This window comes from Ascaphus truei, unplaced genomic scaffold, assembly GCF_040206685.1.
Source record: "Ascaphus truei isolate aAscTru1 unplaced genomic scaffold, aAscTru1.hap1 HAP1_SCAFFOLD_471, whole genome shotgun sequence".
Taxonomy (NCBI): Eukaryota; Metazoa; Chordata; class Amphibia; order Anura; family Ascaphidae; genus Ascaphus; species Ascaphus truei.
Genome location: NW_027456802.1, coordinates 207,226 through 229,551, shown reverse-complemented (window position 1 = coordinate 229,551; position 22,326 = coordinate 207,226). Strand labels below are relative to the sequence as shown.

The 22,326-nt window shown below is 49.2% G+C and overlaps 1 protein-coding gene across 1 annotated transcript in view; it reads left to right on the top strand.

Moving 5' to 3' along the window:
- The window catches only part of SLC9A8 (solute carrier family 9 member A8), a 73,252-nt gene that overhangs the window by 17,935 nt on the left and 32,991 nt on the right, over positions 1-22,326 (top strand). The window contains exons 4-7 of the mRNA XM_075584182.1: positions 7,170-7,228; positions 9,820-9,903; positions 13,598-13,699; positions 16,014-16,048. Of these exons, the coding sequence (XP_075440297.1) occupies positions 7,170-7,228; positions 9,820-9,903; positions 13,598-13,699; positions 16,014-16,048 (280 nt within the window). The remainder of the gene's footprint in view (positions 1-7,169; positions 7,229-9,819; positions 9,904-13,597; positions 13,700-16,013; positions 16,049-22,326) is intronic.

Genomic DNA, 22,326 nt, shown 5'->3' with positions numbered 1-22,326 from the left:
AACCTCCTCCTCCCTCCCCTGCGTGGTGCGAGTGCGTGGTGCGTGGGGATTAGAGCCGCGCCCGGGTGTGGGCTGTAACCTTCTCCTCCCTCCCCTGCGTGGTGCGAGTGCGTGGTGCGTGGGGATTAGAGCCGCGCCCGGGTGTGGGCTGTAACCTTCTCCTCCCTCCCCTGCGTGGTGCGTGGTGCGTGGGGATTAGAGTGGCGCCCGGGTGTTTGCTGTAACCTCCTCCCTCCCCTGCGTGGTGCGAGTGCGTGGTGCGTGGGGATTAGAGTGGCGCCCGGATGTGTGCTGTAACCTTCTCCTCCCTCCCCTGCGTGGTGCGAGTGCGTGGTGCGTGGGGATTAGAGTGGCGCCCGGGTGTGGGCTGTAACCGTCTCCTCCCTCCCCTGCGTGGTGCGAGTGCGTGGTGCGTGGGGATTCGAGTGGCGCACGGGGTGTGTGCTGTAACCTTCTCCTCCCTCCCCTGCGTGGTGCGAGTGCGTGGTGCGTGGGGATTAGAGTGGCGCCCGGGTGTGTGCTGTAACCTTCTCCTCCCTCCCCTGCGTGGTGCGAGTGCGTGGTGCGTGGGGATTAGAGTGGCGCCCGGGTGTGGGCTGTAACCTTCTCCTCCCTCTCCTGCGTGGTGCGAGTGCGTGGTGCGTGGGGATTAGAGTGGCGCCCGGGTGTGTGCTGTAACCTTCTCCTCCCTCCCCTGCGTGGTGCGAGTGCGTGGTGCGTGGGGATTAGAGTGGCGCCCGGATGTGTGCTGTAACCTTTTCCTCCCTCCCCTGCGTGGTGCGAGTGCGTGGTGCGAGTGCGTGGTGCGTGGGGATTAGAGTGGCGCCCGGGTGTGGGCTGTAACCTTCTCCTCCCTCCCCTGCGTGGTGCGAGTGCGTGGTGCGTGGGGATTAGAGTGGCGCCCGGGTGTGGGCTGTAACCTTCTCCTCCCTCCCCTGCGTGGTGCGAGTGCGTGGTGCGTGGGGATTCGAGTGGCGCCCAGGTGTGGGCTGTAACCTTCTCCTCCCTCCCCTGCGTGGTGCGAGTGCGTGGTGCGTGGGGATTCGAGTCGCGCCCGGGTGTGGGCTGTAACCTTCTCCTCCCTCCCCTGCGTGGTGCGAGTGCGTGGTGCGTGGGGATTAGAGTGGCGCCCGGGTGTGTGCTGTAACCTCCTCCCTCCCCTGCGTGGTGCGAGTGCGTGGTGCGTGGGGATTAGAGTGGCGCCCGGGTGTGTGCTGTAACCTCCTCCCTCCCCTGCGTGGTGCGAGTGCGTGGTGCGTGGGGATTAGAGTGGCGCCCGGGTGTGGGCTGTAACCTCCTCCCTCCCCTGCGTGGTGCGGGTGCGTGGTGCGTGGGGATTCGAGTCGCGCCCGGGTGTGGGCTGTAACCTCCCTCCCCTGCGTGGTGTGAGTGCGTGGTGCGTGGGGATTAGAGTGGCGCCCGGGTGTGTGCTGTAACCTCCTCCCTCCCCTGCGTGGTGCGAGTGCGTGGTGCGTGGGGATTAGAGTGGCGCCCGGGTGTGGGCTGTAACCTCCTCCTCCCTCCCCTGCGTGGTGCGAGTGCGTGGTGCGTGGGGATTAGAGTGGCGCCCGGGTGTGGGCTGTAACCTTCTCCTCCCTCCCCTGCGTGGTGCGAGTGCGTGGGGATTAGAGTGGCGCCCGGGTGTGGGCTGTTACCGTCTCCTCCCTCCCCTGCGTGGTGCGAGTGCGTGGTGCGTGGGGATTAGAGTGGCGCCCGGGTGTGGGCTGTAACCGTCTCCTCCCTCCCCTGCGTGGTGCGTGCGGATTAGAGTGGCGCCCGGGTGTGTGCTGTAACCTCCTCCTCCCTCCCCTGCGTGGTGCGAGTGCGTGGTGCGTGGGGATTAGGGTGGCGCCCGGGTGTGTGCTGTAACCTTCTCCTCCCTCCCCTGCGTGGTGCGAGTGCGTGGTGCGTGGGGATTAGAGTGGCGCCCGGGTGTGGGCTGTAACCGTCTCCTCCCTCCCCTGCGTGGTGCGAGTGCGTGGTGCGTGCGGATTAGAGTGGCGCCCGGGTGTGGGCTGTAACCTTCTCCTCCCTCCCCTGCGTGGTGCGAGTGCGTGGGGATTAGAGTGGCGCCCGGGTGTGTGCTGTAACCGTCTCCCTCCCCTGCGTGGTGCGAGTGCGTGGGGATTAGAGTGGCGCCCGGGTGTGTGCTGTAACCTCCTCCCTCCCTCCCCTGCGTGGTGCGAGTGCGTGGTGCGTGGGGATTAGAGTGGCGCCCGGGTGTGTGCTGTAACCTTCTCCTCCCTCCCCTGCGTGGTGCGAGTGCGTGGTGCGTGGGATTAGAGTGGCGCCCGGGTGTGTGCTGTAACCTTCTCCTCCCTCCCCTGCGTGGTGCGAGTGCGTGGTGCGTGGGATTAGAGTGGCGCCCGGGTGTGGGCTGTAACCTCCTCCTCCCTCCCCTGCGTGGTGCGAGTGCGTGGTGCGTGGGGATTAGAGTGGCGCCCGGGTGTGGGCTGTAACCTCCTCCTCCCTCCCCTGCGTGGTGCGAGTGCGTGGTGCGTGGGGATTAGAGTGGCGCCCGGGTGTGGGCTGTAACCTTCTCCTCCCTCCCCTGCGTGGTGCGAGTGCGTGGTGCGAGTGCGTGGTGCGTGGGGATTAGAGTGGCGCCCGGGTGTGGGCTGTAACCGTCTCCTCCCTCCCCTGCGTGGTGCGAGTGCGTGGTGCGTGGGGATTAGAGTGGCGCCCGGGTGTGGGCTGTAACCGTCTCCTCCCTCCCCTGCGTGGTGCGAGTGCGTGGTGCGTGGGGATTAGAGTGGCGCCCGGGTGTGGGCTGTAACCTTCTCCTCCCTCCCCTGCGTGGTGCGAGTGCGTGGTGCGTGGGGATTAGAGTGGCGCCCGTGTGAGGGCTGTAACCTTCTCCCTCCCCTGCGTGGTGCGAGTGCGTGGTGCGTGGGGATTAGAGTGGCGCCCGGGTGTGGGCTGTAACCGTCTCCTCCCTCCCCTGCGTGGCATTGCAGTTTTGATTTGGATTGGTTACGTCGGTTATTATTTCCCGTGCTGTTGGCCGCTGACGTCTTCTTGACAACGAGACAATCATGGGATAAGAGATGAATAATTCCATCATGTGACTGACCAATGTGAAACAGGACAGGGGGAATGCCCCGTGCGTGTGCCCGTTACTCATGTGACTGACCGATGTGAAACAGGACAGGGGTAATGCCCCGTGCGTGTGCCCGTTAGTCATGTGGCGATTAGTCATTTTTCCAGGGTATTTGGTTATAAATCACTATCAAATGTGAAATGAAACTCCCAAGCAGCTGCTTCAGCGTGTCCGCATATTCCTTCTGCTCAGCGCGGCTGTTACATATCCTCCCCCGATGTTGTTGGTGTACATAGAATTTAACGCTGCAGTTCATGCCAGTACAGAGTATCACTATCCATTTGTAGGCCCACCAAAACCTTATATTTAAGAAGTCTGCATGTGTATCAGACGCCAGACAACCCCCTCCCCTTTAAAAGGGATTTAAATTGCTGTCCAATAGGAAGCCAGAGCTGATTATGTGAGTGATGTTGCTGCCAGGAGAGCCTGTATTGCAGGAGCGGCCAACTCCAGTCCACAAGGGCCACCGACAGGCCATGTATTGGGAATATCCCTGCTTCAGCACAGGCGGCTCAATCAGTCTCAGCTTCAGCACATGTGGCTCAGTCTTCAACTGAGCCACTGATTGAGCCACCTGTGCTGAAGCAGGGATATCCTTAAAACCTGACCTGTTGGTGGCCCTTGAGGGCTGGAGCTGGCCGCCCCTGCTGTAATATATTCTTTTTAACTGCGGAGGGTTAATTCTGCCATACAGGTTTGTAGCATAAAAGTGAGAACATTAAGTTAATAATTTACAGGTTTCTACAAATAGAGATTTATTGTCATTTTAAATTGAACTTTTATGGCAGCTCCCCAATAAAGTTATCAGTTGGCCGCAGTGTATCTCTGCGGCCCGGATCCATGTAAATTCACCATTGGTTTACAAGCAGCATTTCATTAAAAAATACTGTGGGTTTTTTTTATATTCATCTGTTGTTTAGTGTTAGATTACACGTCCTGTGTGTTTTCTTTCACTGTCTTTTTGCAATGATTTTTCATGTATTAAAGCAGCAATTCGAGTTAACTTTAAAAAAATAAATACATGTATTTTTTGTTATAGGGTTGAAGCCGGGGGTCTCCGGAGCTGAACCCCATTAATTTCCGCTCCGGGGACCCCCTGCTTCCAGAGATACTTACCTACGTAGCGGTGCCGGTATCTGCGCAGAGTTTAAAGGTCCAGGTCACATGGGCCAATGGGAAGCCGCACCGGATGACATCATTGCTTCTGATTGGCCCATGTGACGCAGGCCATTTAAATGCCGCCATTAGATTAAGGATCACAGTTTGTGTGCCTGCAGTGATACCGGTAGATAGTACTACGGAGGTCTGTATCTCAGGAAGCAGGGGGTCCCTGGAGCGGACATTCACATATATAACAAAAAGAACAACACAGAAATATGTAGCGCTAAGGTGGAAATAAGTGATAATAAAAATATAATATATTATAATTACTTTAATTAAAAATAGTAAACATTTAACTTAACTAAATATTATAACAAACCATAATGTGATAGGGATAAAGGATAAGTCCAAAAAGAACGTTCCACTTGTTGAAAAAAAAAGTTAACCCATATTGCTGCTTTGCGCGGCCTTGGATTGCTATAGGAACGATTAAGGAAACCACAGCACTTCCTCTTTTGAAATAGACGGCCATTTTGGGTGCCCCGGGGCAGCAGGATCTTCACCGGTCCATCACGGGAGCACGGATCGATCGGCAGCTTAGATAATTACATTGTCTTAAAGGCGAGGATGGCTGCATTTATTAAAGCAAGAAACAGTCAACAAAAGGCAGAAAGGCCAATGCTGCACCCAAGGCAGCAAAATGCATCGTAAATAGTATATAGTTAAATACTTCCGTAATAATATTCTCATAGGTAAGGAAGGGTCATTTAGTTAAACCCTTTGGCCAAAGCGTTATAAGCCTGCGAGCCACGTATTATTATTACCGAGGTATTTAACTATATACTATTTACTATGCATTTTGTCACATTGGATGTAGCATTGGGCTTTCTGTTTGTTAATTTCAAGAAACAGTCAAGCAAGAGGAAATTAATCCTCTAACGCAGGGGTGCGCAAACTGGGGGGCAGGAGATTTTGCTGGGGGGCGCGGGCGGTTGCAGAGGCCCTGCGCTCTTCCCCACAGCATTTAAATTAAATGCCCAGGGATCACGCAGGCCTCTGCAACACTTCACTTACCGGGATTCAGCCGGCTGTGCCGACAAATGACGCCGTGGGGCCATGTGATGTCACATGATCCCGCAGCGTCATTTGACGCGGATACCAGGTTGGGGGGAGAGGGGGGGGGAGGGAGTGCGAGAGCGGGACAAGGAAAACGGGGGCGCAGCAGGAAAAGTTTGCGCTCCCCTGCTTTAACGCATCCCTTTCATTGGGGGAGCATAGGGGACGCAGTCTGGGAGCGAGCGAGTTATCGCCGTGTATCTGTCCTGGCGACATCATTACAATGCTGTATCTGCGCTGTGGGTGTGTCCTGGGCAGTCAGCGGCTTCCGGAACCTTCACTTACTTCTGGTTTTATTACCATATAGCAGCAGTGCACAAACTGGGGGGCGCAGCTCACTTACCCTTCAGTCCTCTTGTCTCCATAGCAACATGACCCCGCGGCGTCATTTGACGCTGCATTAGGCGAAGTCCCTGGTGGTGACGGCGGTGTGCCACACACCAGACACGAATCTCAATCCGGCAGGCCCCAATGTGTTCTCGCGTGTTTACTCACGCAGTGCGGTGGCGCGTCAGCCAGCAGGGGAGACAAGACATTTTTCTTCCTGTGCGGTGACGCGGTCACATGGTGTGCTGGGAGCCAATAGCAGGGCAGATAGCTTGGACCAATGGGAGCGCAGTGCTTTGAGCTGTGCACGCGCATCCAGGACGCCAGGCACGCGTGCAGCATCCACCACGGGGACTTAGCCTTAGAGGTAAGGCTGGTTGCGACAAAGGGGGAGAGCCGGCAGGGGGGGCGCAGGCAGGGGGTGCAGCGCAGGCAGGGGGGTGCAGCACAGGCAAGGGGGCCAGCACAGGCAGGGGGGGGGCGCAGGCAGGGGGGTGCAGCACAGGCAGGGGGGCGCAGCGCAGGAGGTTTGCGCACCCCTGCCATATAGCAGGGTGACAAACTCCAGTTCTCAAGGGCCACCAACAGGTCAGGTTTTCAGGAGATCCCTGCTTCAGCACAGGTGGCTCAAGCAGTGTCTGTCGAAGACTGTTGAATCGGGGACTGATTGAGCTACCTGTACTGAAGCAGGCACTGATTGAGCCACCTGTGCTGAAGCAGGGATTTCCTGAAAAGCAAATCTGTTGGTGGCCCTTGAGGACTGGAGTTGGTTCACGTAATGGCCGCTTTTCAAAGCTGCCACTCCCTGCGGACCAATAGGAAGTTGTGATGTCATCGGCGCGGCTTCCTATTGGCCCACATGACGCGGGAGCGTGAAACTTGCAGGAGATACCGGCGCCCCCTGCGGAGGTCTGTATCTCCGGAAGTGGGGGTCCCCGGAGCTGCAGCGAAGGAGGTTTAGTTCCAGAGACCCCCTGCTTCAGTCCTAGGTCACTAAATAAACACAATCGCTAGCTTGGATTGCTCCTCACGGTGGCGTCTCGCCTAGAAACGCGCAGCCACGTAACAGCGCTGTTACATGTAACGGTGTGTTAGGATCCGCGTGAATTCGGTGGGAGTCCCGTCCAGAAACCTGGGGGTGTAACTCGCAGCGTGTAAGGATCTCTCCCCGGAGCAGGTCCTGCTCTCTTTCTAATGTTTTATTTATTGTTAAAAAATCGTCATTCTACTCATCTCTAGCCTGAGGTTACCATGGCAACCTTTATACTGCTCTGGGGAGAGCTCCATTTTAACCTCCCGGATACTAAATATCAGAGCATCAGATTTTACAAATAAACACAGAGTTGGAAAGAAGAGAGAGATACATATTTTTTTTAAAGTGTGGACTGCTGCTTTATTTCCTATTAATACAGAAACAAAAAGTACAGAATACTGGCCATACTGCCTTCATTATTGTCTCATCCAAGGGCTTCTTCATTCCCTCCAAATATGCTCTGGGGATTAACTGAATTGTCTTATTTTCTAGGCATTTTAATGGGAGCCGTAATAAAGATAATAGAGTCCCAAAAACTAGCAAATTGGAAGGTAAGAGGTGTTACTTGCTAACTGGAAACGAATGAAACCTTACCGTCTTGCTTGGCTACTTTCATGTCGTCCGAACATATAAGGGAATGCAAAGGATTACACTGATTTGTAATGAATCCCAATGCACTTGGCCTGCTCGTTACTTGCACCATAAATCAAATAGCTGCCTCTTTCCTCTAGAAAACAGAACGTGTAAAGCAGTATGCTTACACTAGATCCCTTTAACCCAGTGTTTCCCAACTGCAGTCCTCAGGGAAACCCAACAGGTCAGGTCCTAAGGATATCCCTGCTCCAGCACAGGTGGCTCAGTCACAATGACTGAGCTGCTGATTGAGCCACCTGTGCTGGAGCAGGGATATCCTTAGGAGCTGACCTGTTGGGAAACACTGCATAGAGATTGCACTCAGTGTAGCAAAAATAATACTATGACTTAATAAGTCATGGAATGTCAATATTCCTGATTAGTTCTGCTTCAAAGGGAATAACTGATATAAAGAGTAGCTTATTATCACGCGAAAAATAAAAAAATAACTTTATTAGTATTGTAATTAACCATGACACAAGTGAATATATACATACATACAATGATCAAATAATATTAAAATCCCCAGGTAAGGCGACTTAGGATATCCTAAACATTGGGTAACCATCAAATGGTAGTATACCCCAATATAGGTTCATGTATGTCGTTATAATTAATACAACATACAATGCACAGAATGGAGGCGTGATATCCCCGGTGTGACTGGCTGGTATACACAGTCTGTATAACTTGGATACAGAAGACACAGTCTATTAATAATAATAATAATAATAATAGCATGTTCTTGTATAGCGCTGTTAGTTTTATGTAGCGCTTTACAGAGACATTTTGCAGGGACCTGCCCCGTGGAGCTTACAATCCATGTTTTTGATGCCTGTTTCTGCTTATAAGGGATGCAATGCAGTGTCTATAGAGACGGGACTAGTCTATGAAAAGCAAAGAACCTGACTACTCTGTCTCTTGACAAGTGGACAATTGATTCAGATCCACTAAAGATATAATCCCGAAATGGGTGAGCGGTGAGTCACTTCTTAGTGGAATCACTCTTTCCTCTAGATCAGGGGCGGTCAACTCCAGTCCTCAAGGGCCACCAACAGCTCAGGTTTTATGGATATCCCTGCTTCAGCACAGGTGGCTCAATCAGACTGAGCCACTGATTGAGCCACATGTGCTGAAGCTGGGACTGATTGAGCCACCTGTGACTTCCCAGTAGCCAAACAGAAACTGAGACGGCGCGCCACTGGACTTGTTTATGGACTGGATTGGTTTATTGAAGGATCGATAAATTGGACTTTTATCCAAGGTCGTGTGTCGTAAGGGCCACTAGTGTGTGTGTTACTCTCACTGTATGTCCTAAGAGTCCTGAAATGGTTAACGACACAGGCCACAGTGCACAATAACAGCGGGAACCGTGGGCTCTGTACAAATATCGGGGAGATGGTGAAAGATGAAGAATAGTGAAGGAAGATCTCCTGGGCTGGGAAAATAATATGAATGATGATGTCAATGGAAACCCTACGCCAATGGCGGCCAACTCCAGTCCTCAAGGGCCACCAACAGGTCAGGTATTCAGGATATCCCTGCTTCAGCACAGGTGGCTCAATCAGTGGCTCAGTCTTTGACTGATTGAGACACCTGTGCTGAAGCAGTGATATCTTTAAAACCTGACCTGTTGGTGATCCTGGAGGATTGGAGTTGGCCAGCCCTGCTCCATGCTTTCAAACTCCCAACGCGTTTCACAGAAATTGTTCCTCCTGGATATTGCTGTAGCCATTTTTTTGACTATAAGGAACTTTTAATTACGCTGTGCTGGGAAGTAAAAAAAAAATACATCAATCGCTAGTAATTATTCAATGTGGTCGAGTGGGACTGCATGTAAAATACAAACATAGGCCTTGCACTTCACCTAGCAAATAAAACTATCACTTGTGAGCACAGTCACATGTCTCCGACACGTCTGCAGCCCTTCCCCATTATCTCTTAGCATACAGTGCTTCCACTGCAGCCAGGGATTCTGGGAAATGACATGCAAATGAGTACACAGTGTCACCTTTTGCGTCAAATCCATTTTAACATAGAGCCCTATAAGCGTATGCCTGCCGCATTACTCAGCTTTTCAGCACAGCCTGGGTTACAGAAGTGCAGAGCCAGTAACCTACTCACAGATAGCTTTGTCAACCTTTTTGCATCCAATTAAGGTGAGACTGGTTATACTGGCTTTGCCCAGGCTGTGCTGAAAGGCTAGGAAGCCCTGAAACGCTAGCGTTGCTTTGGCCATCCGTGGGGGTGTTATGTACCTCTTGTATTTTACTTGCTATTACACTGTTTGGGGAATATTTTATCTATTTTGTATGATACTAGTAAAAGTTTTCTGCATGTTTACTATTTTTCTCATTACTTATTACCTTTATTTTCTTTTATAATCCTCATTGAGTTAGCAAGTTTTTTTTTTTCTGTGTGCTGGTCTGATTTTCCTTTTTTTACCATAAGTGGGACTGCAACATTAACAAAATACATTGTTTACCTGCATCTGTTTTTTTATTGGCAGGAGGAAGAAATGTTTCGGCCAAATATGTTTTTTCTGCTCTTGCTTCCGCCTATAATATTTGAGTCGGGTTATTCCTTACACAAGGTAGGTGGTGTGTGTGTGTGTGTGTGTGTGTGTGTGTGTGTGTGTGTGTGTGTGTGTGTGTGTGTGTGTGTGTGTGTGTGTGTGTGTGTGTGTGTTTAGTTTACACACTGGTTTTCGTGCAAAGCGACTTTTTATTTTTCATACCTTGAAAATTCTCTCAATTCATTTTGCCAAGCCTAAAAGTGCTAATAATGTTGCCATTTCAGCAAAATCTCACCAGACAGTGCAGCAGAAAAGTCCTCCTTGGCGCTAGTGATTACGATGAATAGTGATGTAGGGAAACAACCAAAAATAAATCGGTGTAAACCTTCTGACGCATCTACTAAAACAAAAGCACCACCTGTGCAATACGTGATAACACAAATATATATATATTTCTATATAGCAAATAAAAAGATCACTTGTGCAATACGTGATAACATATATACAGTTGTGTGAAAAGGAAAGTACACCCTCTTTGAATTCCATGGTTTTACATATCAGGACATAATGACAATCATCTGTTCCTTAGCAGGTCTAAAAATTAGGTAAATACAACCTTAGATGAAAAACAACACATGACATATTACACTGTCATGATTTATTTAACAAAAATAAAGCCAAAATGGAGAAGCTATGTGTGAAAAACTAAGTACACCCTTACTGCTTCCATAGGAATTAAGATGCTAAGTAACAGACAGGTGCTGCTAATCAAATGCCCTTGATTAATTGATCATCAGCTAGTGTGACCACCTCTTTTAAAGCCGAAGTTTTAGCAGTTTGCTGGTCTGAAGCATTCAGGTGTGTGCGTTAACACAATGCCAAGGAGGAAAGACATTAGCAATGATCTTAGAGAAGCCATTGTTGCTGCCCATCAATCTGGGAAGGGTTATAAGTCCATTTCCAAACAATTTAAAGTCCATCATTCTACAGTGAGAAAGACTATTCAAAAGTGGAAACCATTCAAGACAGTTGCCAATCTTCCCAGCAAATTCCCAGTGGCCGTCCCAGCAAATTCACCCCAAGGTCAGACCGTGCAATGCTCAGAGAAATTGCAAAAAAAAAAACAAGAGTTACATCTCAGACTCTACAGGCCTCAGTTAGCATGTTAAATGTTAAAGTTCATGACAGTACAATTAGAAAAAGACTGAACAAGTATGGTTTGTTTGGAAGGGTTGCCAGGAGAAAGCCTCTTTTCTCCAAAAGAACATGGCAGCACGGCTTAGGTTTGCAAAGTTGCATCTGAACAAACCACAAGACTTCTGGAACAATGTCCTTTGGACAGACTAGACCAAAGTGGAGATGTTTGGCCATAATGCACAGCGCCACGTTTGGCGAAAACCAAACACAGCACATTGGCACAAACACCTCTTACCAACTGTCAAGCACGGTAGTGGAGGGGTGATGATTTGGGCTTGTTTTTGCAGCCACAGGACCTGGGAACCTTGCAGTCATTGAGTCGACCATGAACTCCTCTGTATACCAAAGTATTCTAGAATCAAATGTAAGGCCATCTGTCCGATAGCTAAAGCTTGGCTTAAATTGGGTCTTGCAACAGGACAATGATCCCAAGCACACCAGCAAATCTACAACAGAATGGCTGAAAAATAAAAGAATCATGGTGTTGCAATGGCCCAGTCAAAGTCCAGACCTCAACCCGATTGAAATGCTGTGGCTGGACGTTAAGAGAGCTATGCATAAACAAATGCCCACAAACCTCAATGAACTGAAGCAACGTTGTAAAGAAGAGTGGGCCAAAATTCCTCCACAACGATGTGAGAGACTGATAAAGTCATACAAAAACAATTACTTAAATTTATTGCTGCTAATGGTGGTTCTACAAGCTATTGACTCATAAGGTGTACTTAGTTTTTCACACATGGCTTCTCCATTTTGGCTTTATTTTTGTTAAATAAATCATGACACGGTGTAATATGTCATGTGTTGTTGTTCATCTGAGGTTGTATTTACCTAATTGTAAGTCCTGCTATGGGACAGATGATTGTTATTATGTCCTGATATGTCCCCTTTTGAATCCTCTCCAGGACTGGTAAAAGGAAGAAGTTGATACTGCGCAATAATATGATCAACTACCTGTGGTGATAACCAGATCGTTCTAAACACACCCAAAGAACAATTATGGTGAGTGGGAATACTATAACATGACTACTTAGCTCCAGGAATTGAGGAGATGCCCGTGGGGATGGATGGATCATGTAGAAAAAAACGAAATAATCCTCATGGTACAATAAAGTATAACAATTTATTACAACATAAAATTAGAGAATCTGGTGGAATCTCACTCAAGAATTTGTGGATAAAATTGCGCATGTAGATCAAATAGATCAGGGTGCTGGTGTCTTTGGCACCAGGGGGGATTTCTGCCCGTTGTCCTCGCTGCATTGACGTCCGTATGCGGCGTAGAGTTTGTGCTGCCGAGTATCTCCCTGCTGCAGTGCGGTCCCGATCCCTTCCTGGTTCGTGGGTAGGCTCCGCCCCGCTTTCCGACGTAGTCACGTGATGACGCGTAACAGTGAAGCGAATAGCACCGCCCAGGAATCCTCCGCTCACCTCCACAGGCTTCTCCGATCACAGCTCTCCTCATCTGACAGACTGCCAATGGTCCCAGGGCCAGTAAAAAAAAAACACCCTACGCATTTCACGAGTATCAGCTCGCTTCCTCAGGGGTAATGTAGATATACCCCTTTTTATAGGGGGTAAAATATATATCTATAATACCCCTGAGGAAGCGAGCTGGTACTCGTGAAATGCGTAGGGTGTTTTTTTTTTACTGGCCCTGGGACCATTGGCAGTCTGTCAGATGAGGAGAGCTGTGATCGGAGAAGCCTGTGGAGGTGAGCGGAGGATTCCTGGGCGGTGCTATTCGCTTCACTGTTACGCGTCATCACGTGACTACGTCGGAACGCGGGGCGGAGCCTACCCACGAACCAGGAAGGGATCGGGACCGCACTGCAGAAGGGGGATACTCGGCAGCACAAACTCCACGCCGCATACGGACGTCAATGCAGCGAGGACAACGGGCAGAAATCCCCCCGGTGCCAAAGACACCAGCACCCTGATCTATTTGATCTACATGCGCAATTTTAGCCACAAATTCGTGAGTGAGATTCCACCAGATTCTCTAATTTTATGTTGTAATAAATTGTTATACTTTATTGTACCATGAGGATTATTTCTGTTTTTTTCTACATGATCCATCCGTCCCCACGGGCATCTCCTCAATACCTGGAGCTAAGTAGTCATGTTATGGTATTCCCACTCAAAATAAATGTCCGTCTGTCTGTCTGTGTCTGTCCTGTCTGTCTGTGTCTGTCCTGTCTGTCCTGTCTGGCTGTGTCTGGCTGTGTCTGGCTGTCTGTGTCTGTCGTGTCTGTGTCTGTCGTGTCTGTGTCTGTCGTGTCTGTGTCTGTGTCTGTCGTGTCTGTGTCTGTCGTGTCTGTGTCTGTGTCTGTCGTGTCTGTGTCTGTCGTGTCTGTGTCTGTCGTGTCTGTGTCTGTCGTGTCTGTGTCTGTCCTGTCTGTGTCTGTGTCCTGTCTGTGTCTGTGTCCTGTCTGTGTCTGTGTCCTGTCTGTGTCCTGTCTGTGTCCTGTCTGTGTCCTGTCTGTGTCCTGTATCTGTCTCATTATAAGAACAGCATACATGGTAAGATTATGCTATAAATGCTTTATTAGCTCCGGCCTTTCTTCTTTTTAAGGGAAACTTCTTCCAGAACATAGGATCTATCACTCTCTTTGCTGTGCTTGGCACAGCGATATCCGCCTTCATCGTAGGCGGTGGCATTTTTTTCTTGGGCCAGGTAAGTGAATTTACGAGCCACCTGTAAATGTCTTTCTGATGTGCGAAGCGTTCCTCTCAACGTTGCCGCTATAAGCAATGTCCTTTACGCGGGATTGACCAAAACAGACTGTAGCCAGCAAGCCTAGGAGTGTCCAACAATGGAGGTAAAAGCAAAAGCACATTATAGAGTTAGTCTTCAAGGGACCATTACCTCATTTCATATCCACTAAAGCTGCAGACCAAGCAATATATCCTACATGTGTTTTTTAAATAAATCAGTTATGTACTATGAGAAAATACTTGTAGCATTTTAAAAAAAAACAACAACTCTGAAAGACATTTTTAATGTATTATAATGTAACAAGCATTTCTTGTTTTTATAGTAACCATTTACAAAGTCCCATTCCCTTCCTCTTCTGAAACAGACTCTGGCACACCCCTTATGAGCCCTGCCCCTTCTCTAGCAGTGCACCAATTGTATCTGGTGACTGCCTGGTCACATGATCTTCCCCACAGAACTTTGTATATTTGGTCCTCGTCTGCTGCACTGACGGCCATTTAGTGAACCCCCCGAGCCGAATCTTCGCCGAGTTGTTCACATGAGAACGGATCGATCGGAAACTTGGCTAATTACTTATCTTTGTGTGGATTGTATTGAGGAACATATTAAAGAGGAAAAAAAACATCAGCTGGTACTGCTGCTTTAATGTATCTTTAAACATAGTAGGGAATAAAAATTTTCAACTACATGTCCTAACTTGAGCAGACACTTTGTAACCTTTTTCTGGTGGGTTCTGATACAATAACATTGTAGCGTACGGAGCTTTCACAATCTCACCGCTTTCTTGTTCCTTTTTCGAAGAGATGTTTGAACAGTTCTCTGCGCTATAATTTTATTTATGAACAACGCGCTTATTCGCCCTCTGAAAGCCATCACATTCTGTGCGAAATCTACTGTGCACCCGGACAAATACGGCTCCCAGAACCCCCCAAAATTGGCTGGTAACCCAAGCGTGATCACTGCAGCTACAATACAGGGGGCTCAACTCCAATCCTCACGGGCCAGCAGCGGGTCAGGTATTCAGCATATCCCTGCTTCAGCACACGGGGCTCAATCAGTCCCTGCTTCAGCACAGGCTGAGCCACTGATTGAGCCACCTGTGCTGAAGTAGGGATATCCTTAAAACCTGGCCTGTTGGGGGGTCTTGGGGACTGGAATTGAGCGCCCCGAGCTGCATCATTCTTTCCTTAGTTAGGTATGCAGTGTTTATATTATATGCCAGGACTCTAATCTAGCCACGAAGAGCCGTGACGTGGCCCTAAAACTCTGTCCCTCAGACTCTGACCCTCAGACTCTGTCCCTCAGACTCTGTCCCTTAGACTCTGTCCCTGGTCATTTCGTAGCAGTTGCTTCAGCATCGAAGTGCAGTTTTTCCCACTGACCCTCACTTTTATCATTGTATATGGTACAGATGTTATAAAGGCTTGCAAAATGTTTACACTGTTTTAATGCATCTCAGTGACCCTCCTGTCCCCAAGTCATTTCTGATCCGGTCCCTTTGGCAGAGGCATGGCAGAGCCCTGGTATGCGCCATTCTGTGTGACGCTGCCTGCAGCTTAGTGCATTTGTGAGCCTTCCGGCAGTGAAGGAGTTAAGCTTTCAGGTCTGCATTTGGAAGCTATTAACTCCCTTCCTGCCAGGAAGGCTTTTAATGCAGTGCTAAGCATTGCCATTGCAAACAAGCGCTCCCTATGAAATAAACATTGTGATGTGACGGAGAAGGCGCGCTGTATTCCGCCGCCCCCCTCCCCCCCACCCATGTGATGTGACAGAGAAGGCGCGCTGTATTCCGCCGCCCCCCCCCCCCCGCGCCCCCCACCCATTGCAGCCCTATGCTGCTAAACGAGATGACTTCTTTTAAACACGTTTGCATCAGACATAAAAACTTGGACACAGACTTAACTCCTTATCCAAACAGCAAGCTGGGCCTGGATCACAGAGCAGGGCTCTGCAGAACGGTTTCACCGAGCAGATCAATATTAGCCAAAGACTTATTTGTATCGTATTGAGATAAATTATCAAATGGGGCAGGGGTAGCCAACTCCAGTCCTCAAGGGCCAGCAACAGGTCAGGTTTTCAGGATATCGCAGCTTCAGCACGGGTGGCTCAATCAGTCTGAGCGTCATCAAAGGTGGCTCAATCAGTGACTGAGCCACTTGTGCTGAAGCAGGGGTATTCTGAAAACCTGACCTGTTGCTGGCCCTGCAGGACTGGAGTTGACCACACCTGAAGTAGAGCGTGCCGTTCTACTAATGGTTTGTTTTTCGCACAGGCTGACGTCATTTACAAGCTCACCATGACAGAGAGGTGAGTGCGATATCAAGCTTTTGACTCAAGGCGTGACTTGTCTAATGTTCCCGGCCTCCTCTCCTTCCGGGCACACTTACCAGTCCTCGTTTATATTGCAATGCAACACGGTTACAAATGTCCAATATTGCTGAAATACCAAAGACCGGTCACATTGTAAAACTACAGCCAGAGGATTACCTTGCCCTCCAGGGTTGGTTTAAAGTTGCAATCCCCTGTAGTCGGACAGTTGGATTCTTAGGGGCCTGAATGGGGGAGTGTTTCCTTCCCCCTTATCCCCCCTGTCCTTGTCAGAGAGCCAATACAGATAAGGGGAGGGGGGGGGGGGGGGGCTCTGGCTGCACTTGCTGATCACACAGTGACATCATGACAGTGACATCACACAGAAGGGAGCAGCCAGAGCGAATCGCACACCTCCCAAGTCTCACATTAATAAAGACATTAAATGCTCAGGTTTGGGTAAAAAAATGTATAAATCGCCCAGTGAGAGCCCTTAAACATGTCACTGGAATTAGTTCGCTTTGGACCTCGGAGGGACGTCCCCTTTAAGATAATTTTCTTTATACAGCCAGTTCTAGGAAAGCGACACTGGAATCCGTATTTATTCTGGCGGTTTTCCCATTATCTCTTCCATCTCCAGTTTAACTTCTAAACGCATACTATTTTGAGCCCAGAATAGGTTTAAAGCCCCAGTAATTGGTTGCGACCTAAGCCGGGGAGTTGCTGGATCAGGACGGCCGTTCTCTCCGCACCAGTTAATGTTGTACAGTACTTTGCGCATACCTGCTGGGCTTTAAGAATAAACAGGCGTAGCGTTTCCAACGGGAGTTCAGCCGAGTTCAGGGTCATGTTACAGGAGGCTGCAGAATCTGCTTCCTTTCTTAAAGGACAACCAAAGTGTGCCGCCTTTAAAATACTTTTGGGGATCATGGTGAGAGTTGCACCTCCTTTTACAACGTTAAATTCGGGTTTTGATTGTTAAGAGACCTTAAGTTAAGAACAGGAAGGGTGCCTACTTCGACAGCCCCTTTGCGCTTTTTGGCAGGAACCCAATAGGTAAACATTTAAACTAAAACATGCGAGGCCCAGATTAGCCTCTTTGTTTCTGTCTGACGCTTCTGTGTTTGATAGAAACATGACCTTTTGAATAATCCTTGGACACTTTTTGCTGCGAGAGGGGAGTGTAACGCCTGATAAAGCATTGCTAGGATGTATGCACACTGCACAGCTGGTGTTGGGTTGTCAAAAGAAATAACCCCTAATGATTTCCGTATATTCATAAACAATGCACAATTCAGTGCGAGGGCTTGCCATATAATTCCTGTGCGATGTAAAAAAAAAAAAAATACATTTAATAAAAGAAATCCAGTGCAAATGGGTTGGTGCAACGCACAGCAAAAAAAGGGGGTGATGGCAGGTCTGGCAAAAATATTTCTTTATTGGGTGGACATAAAAACAGAAGGCTGCAACCTTCTACGCGTTTCGTGCAGACAAATTGCACTTTATCAAGAAGTGTATCAACATGGTATACATCCGGTATATATAGGGGCACAGTCTGCCGATTTTGGCGCCAAAAACTCTCTAATTGCAAACCTCAAGCCCCTTACACTGCTTAAACAATTAGTGTATATCTGTTTAGGGCATGTGGGGATGGCTAATTACCTGTTGGCATTCGCAGGAGAGCCGCCTCCAAACTCCCAGCTCTGTGACACGCACCGCACTGCAATGGAGGGCCAAATCTCGCGAGATGCGCCTCATGCTAGCCACGTTCGCTCCGCGCATGCGCAGAGCAAAGTATGTCATGAAGCAGTCAGGAATCACAAGGGCAATGCCCACAGAGTACTATGTGCTCGCGCATGCGTCCCCATGCCCGTTGGTGACTGGATAAATATATAAACCCCACCACATAGTGAGGATATTGATGGAGATGCCTGTAAACATATTGACACTCACATCAAATATCCAAAGTGCGGAGGGGGGGAAAACAAGAGGAAGGGTAGGGAGGGGGGGGGGGGGGGGAAGGGGAAAAAAGGGGGGGGGGAAAGAAAAAGGATAAGATTTGGCCCTCCATTGCAGTGCGGTGCGTGTCACAGAGCTGGGAGTTTGGAGGCGGCTCTCCTGCGAATGCCAACAGGTAATTAGCCATCCCCACATGCCCTAAACAGATATACACTAATTGTTTAAGCAGTGTAAGGGGCTTGAGGTTTGCAATTAGAGAGTTTTTGGCGCCAAAATCGGCAGACTGTGCCCCTATATATACCGGATGTATACCATGTTGATACACTTCTTGATAAAGTGCAATTTGTCTGCACGAAACGCGTAGAAGGTTGCAGCCTTCTGTTTTTATGTCCACCCAATAAAGAAATATTTTTGCCAGACCTGCCATCACCCCCTTTTTTTGCTGTGCGTTGCACCAACCCATTTGCACTGGATTTCTCCCTACTGGCAACTGCACGCAGATTGAGAAGGACTACTGGTGACACTATCGTGAGTACTTACCTGGGGCCAGCCCAATGAGGTTAGGGGGGGTGTCTTTGTGCATTTACCCCTGCCTTCAGGGCAACTGGAGCTCTTTAAAAGGTTTTATATCTCATGTCCCAGAAGTGTCCCCCTCATATACTTAGAACAATGGGATTCCATGCTTGAGCACCAATCACCTTTACTGTATATTTAATAAAAGAAGCCTCCTGTAAGGGATCCGATAGTGAGCCATTTGTTCTTATTCTCTCATAGCTTCCTTCATGTATATTTAATGATATTTATCATTCCTTGATGTGTAGCTATTAAAGAGACACTCCAAGCGAGCCATTTAAAAAAAAAAAAAATGCATTTGATAGGAAGTCCTCTTTTTGGTCTAGATTTCTCTTCGTTTGATTTGAAAGGGCTGTATATGAAGAGGTTTCTTGGAGAGTTGAGTACCCGAAGGAGCTAATTTGAACATAGTGGAAACAATACCGCAGCGCAGAAGGCGTGGGGGCGCCGGAGTAGCCGAGATTTCAGAGCATAGGACAGGAGTGGCCAACTCCAGTCTTCAAGGGCCACCAACAGCTCAGGTTTTAAGGATATTCATGCTTCAGCACAGATGACTGTCAGAATGACTCAGCCACCTGGGCTGAAGCAGAGATATCCTTAAACCCTGACCTGTTGGTGGCTCTTTGTTGACTGGAGTTGGCCACCCCCTGGCTTAGGAAGAGAGACTCGCTCATTGGTAGAGTTGGGTATCGCGCATTATTTAGTGTACGGGGCCGTGACTGTCTCTCTTGGACTCCCACCCTCAGTTGAAGGACTCGGGTGAAATAGGCACAGGAGAATTAATATTGGATATCAGACTGGGTGAAACAGGTCTTATTCTTATATAGAAAGCTGGGCTGAAGCCCCACCCCATGTCCACCCCATGGGTTCTTACAGGACATCCAGAGATTGCCAATCGGCCAATATTTGGAGCATGCTGCAGTTCCATTACTAGTGGAGACGCCGCTTCTCAGCGGAACTGTCCCAGAGCGAGCAGCTGTCTGGGCTACTCCCTGAGGTTTCCTTGGCGGCCGTTATTGAAAACCGAGGGAGGAGGCCTGCTGAATGGATGTTAATAATGACTGAGGACAGGATTACTGCTCATTCAGATTTACAGCACACTGTGACATTTTTTGTAAGCGATATTCTTATTCCACCACGATTGAGCTGTGTTTATGTGGTACGAACCGTTCTCACGAGAAAAAAAACTCTGCACTCCTGAGGTCTTCAAAAAGATGATTTTACTGTTACTTATTTATAAAATGTGTAACCAGGAAGTAATACATTGAGAGTTACCTCTCTTTTTCACGTATGTCCTGGGCACAGAGTTATCATGAGTAATAGATGGTTACAATGAGTGAACAGGGTTATACATTATAAACAAGACATTGCATGCACAGTAAGAGATAATATTTATTATAGGCGTATGTAACAGGTACAGACCAGATCAAAATGTGAGACAGCTTCAGTTTTGAAAGAATTTAAGAACTTTTGAATGTTGCTAAGTTTGTGGAACATAATGTAACTTAATTGCTAAAGCATCTTTTACTATCGTACATTGTAAGGGGAGTTGAAAGGAAAATCTGGAGTCGAGAACCCCTGTAATAACCCATTGCAAGGAGTACTCCAGCGCCAGGACGCCCCTTATGGCAGATAGCTGCTTAGTAAATATGGCCCTAATGGTTATTGGCATTTTACCCCTCCGGATTGCAAAGGGTTTCATACAATTTGTCCTGATTTAAAAAAAGTATATAGAAGAAGTGAACTTCCGTTATTGGAAACATGACAGCTTTGGGGAAAGAATAGTTGTTGTACAATGAAATCCATGTATGTTTGAGAAGCCCTTTGGGATGGGGTAGAAGGGGAGTGCTGCTGCGTTTTTGGGATGGGGTGGAAGGGGAGTGCTGCTGCGTTTTTGGGATGGGGTAGAAGGGGAGTGCTGCTGCGTTTTTGGGATGGGGTAGAAGGGGAGTGCTGCTGCGTTTTTGGGATGGGGTAGAAGGGGAGTGCTGCTGCGTTTTTGGGATGGGGTAGAAGGGGAGTGCTGCTGCGTTTTTGGGATGGGGTAGAAGGGGAGTGCTGCTGCGTTTTTGGGATGGGGTAGAAGGGGAGTGCTGCTGCGTTTTTGGGATGGGGTAGAAGGGGAGTGCTGCTGCGTTTTTGGGATGGGGTAGAAGGGGAGTGCTGCTGCGTTTTTGGGATGGGGTAGAAGGGGAGTGCTGCTGCGTTTTTGGGATGGGGTAGAAGGGGAGTGCTGCTGCGTTTTTGGGATGGGGTAGAAGGGGAGTGCTGCTGCGTTTTTGGGATAGGGTAGAAGGGGAGTGCTGCTGCGTTTTTGGGATGGGGTAGAAGGGGAGTGCTGCTGCGTTTTTGGGATAGGGTAGAAGGGGAGTGCTGCTGCGTTTTTGGGATGGGGTAGAAGGGGAGTGCTGCTGCGTTTTTGGGATGGGGTAGAAGGGGAGTGCTGCTGCGTTTTTGGGATGGGGTAGAAGGGGAGTGCTGCTGCGTTTTTGGGATGGGGTAGAAGGGGAGTGCTGCTGCGTTTTTGGGATGGGGTAGAAGGGGAGTGCTGCTGCGTTTTTGGGATGGGGTAGAAGGGGAGTGCTGCTGCGTTTTTGGGATGGGGTAGAAGGGGAGTGCTGCTGCGTTTTTGGGATAGGGTAGAAGGGGAGTGCTGCTGCGTTTTTGGGATGGGGTAGAAGGGGAGTGCTGCTGCGTTTTTGGGATGGGGTAGAAGGGGAGTGCTGCTGCGTTTTTGGGATGGGGTAGAAGGGGAGTGCTGCTGCGTTTTTGGGATGGGGTAGAAGGGGAGTGCTGCTGCGTTTTTGGGATAGGGTAGAAGGGGAGTGCTGCTGCGTTTTTGGGATGGGGTAGAAGGGGAGTGCTGCTGCGTTTTTGGGATGGGGTAGAAGGGGGGAGTGCTGCTGCGTTTTTGGGATGGGGTAGAAGGGGAGTGCTGCTGCGTTTTTGGGATGGGGTAGAAGGGGAGTGCTGCTGCGTTTTTGGGATGGGGTAGAAGGGGAGTGCTGCTGCGTTTTTGGGATGGGGTAGAAGGGGAGTGCTGCTGCGTTTTTGGGATGGGGTAGAAGGGGGGAGTGCTGCTGCGTTTTTGCACTGTTCTTTGCTAGATAAAGACATGTTTTTGTAGTTTACGGTCAGCTGGGCTGGTCTAGTTCTTTCTTTTCATGCCGCTGGCTCCTGAGCGGGTAGCAAGCCAAATGACCTCGATTTGTACAGTTTTTTGTGTGCTCGAAGCTCTTTCAGTGCATTGAATGTCAGCTCGCAGATCCTGGCAGCATTAGAGGAGCCAGAGGCTTGATGGCACGTGAACGTAGCATTCCCCTTTTCTGACGTTTAAAGGAGCAGTTACCCATCATTTTTACAGGATTGGAAAACGGGATCCCCCGTAGCCAAACACTGCTATTTTGAGCTCCGGTGGTGGGGGGGGGGGGGGGGGGTAGGGGGGCCGGGCCCTCAAGTTCACCGTAGATACTTACCAGTGAAGTTGACAAGTTTAAATCTCCCTCCAGGGAAAATAAGATGGCTGCCAAAGAACCCACAACATCATCGGTTGTGGCTTCCTATTGGACGGCCATTTTAAATCCCCCTTTATAAACCAAGAAGTGATACCAATAACTTAGTGTCTTCTAGGACCCGAGGGTGTTTTATATATTGTCCATAATCTGCCCTGAACCCACAGGGCTTAATCATGTGCTGCCATTTTCAGGTCACATGGGGAGTAGCCTGTAAATCAGTCCTTCTGGGGG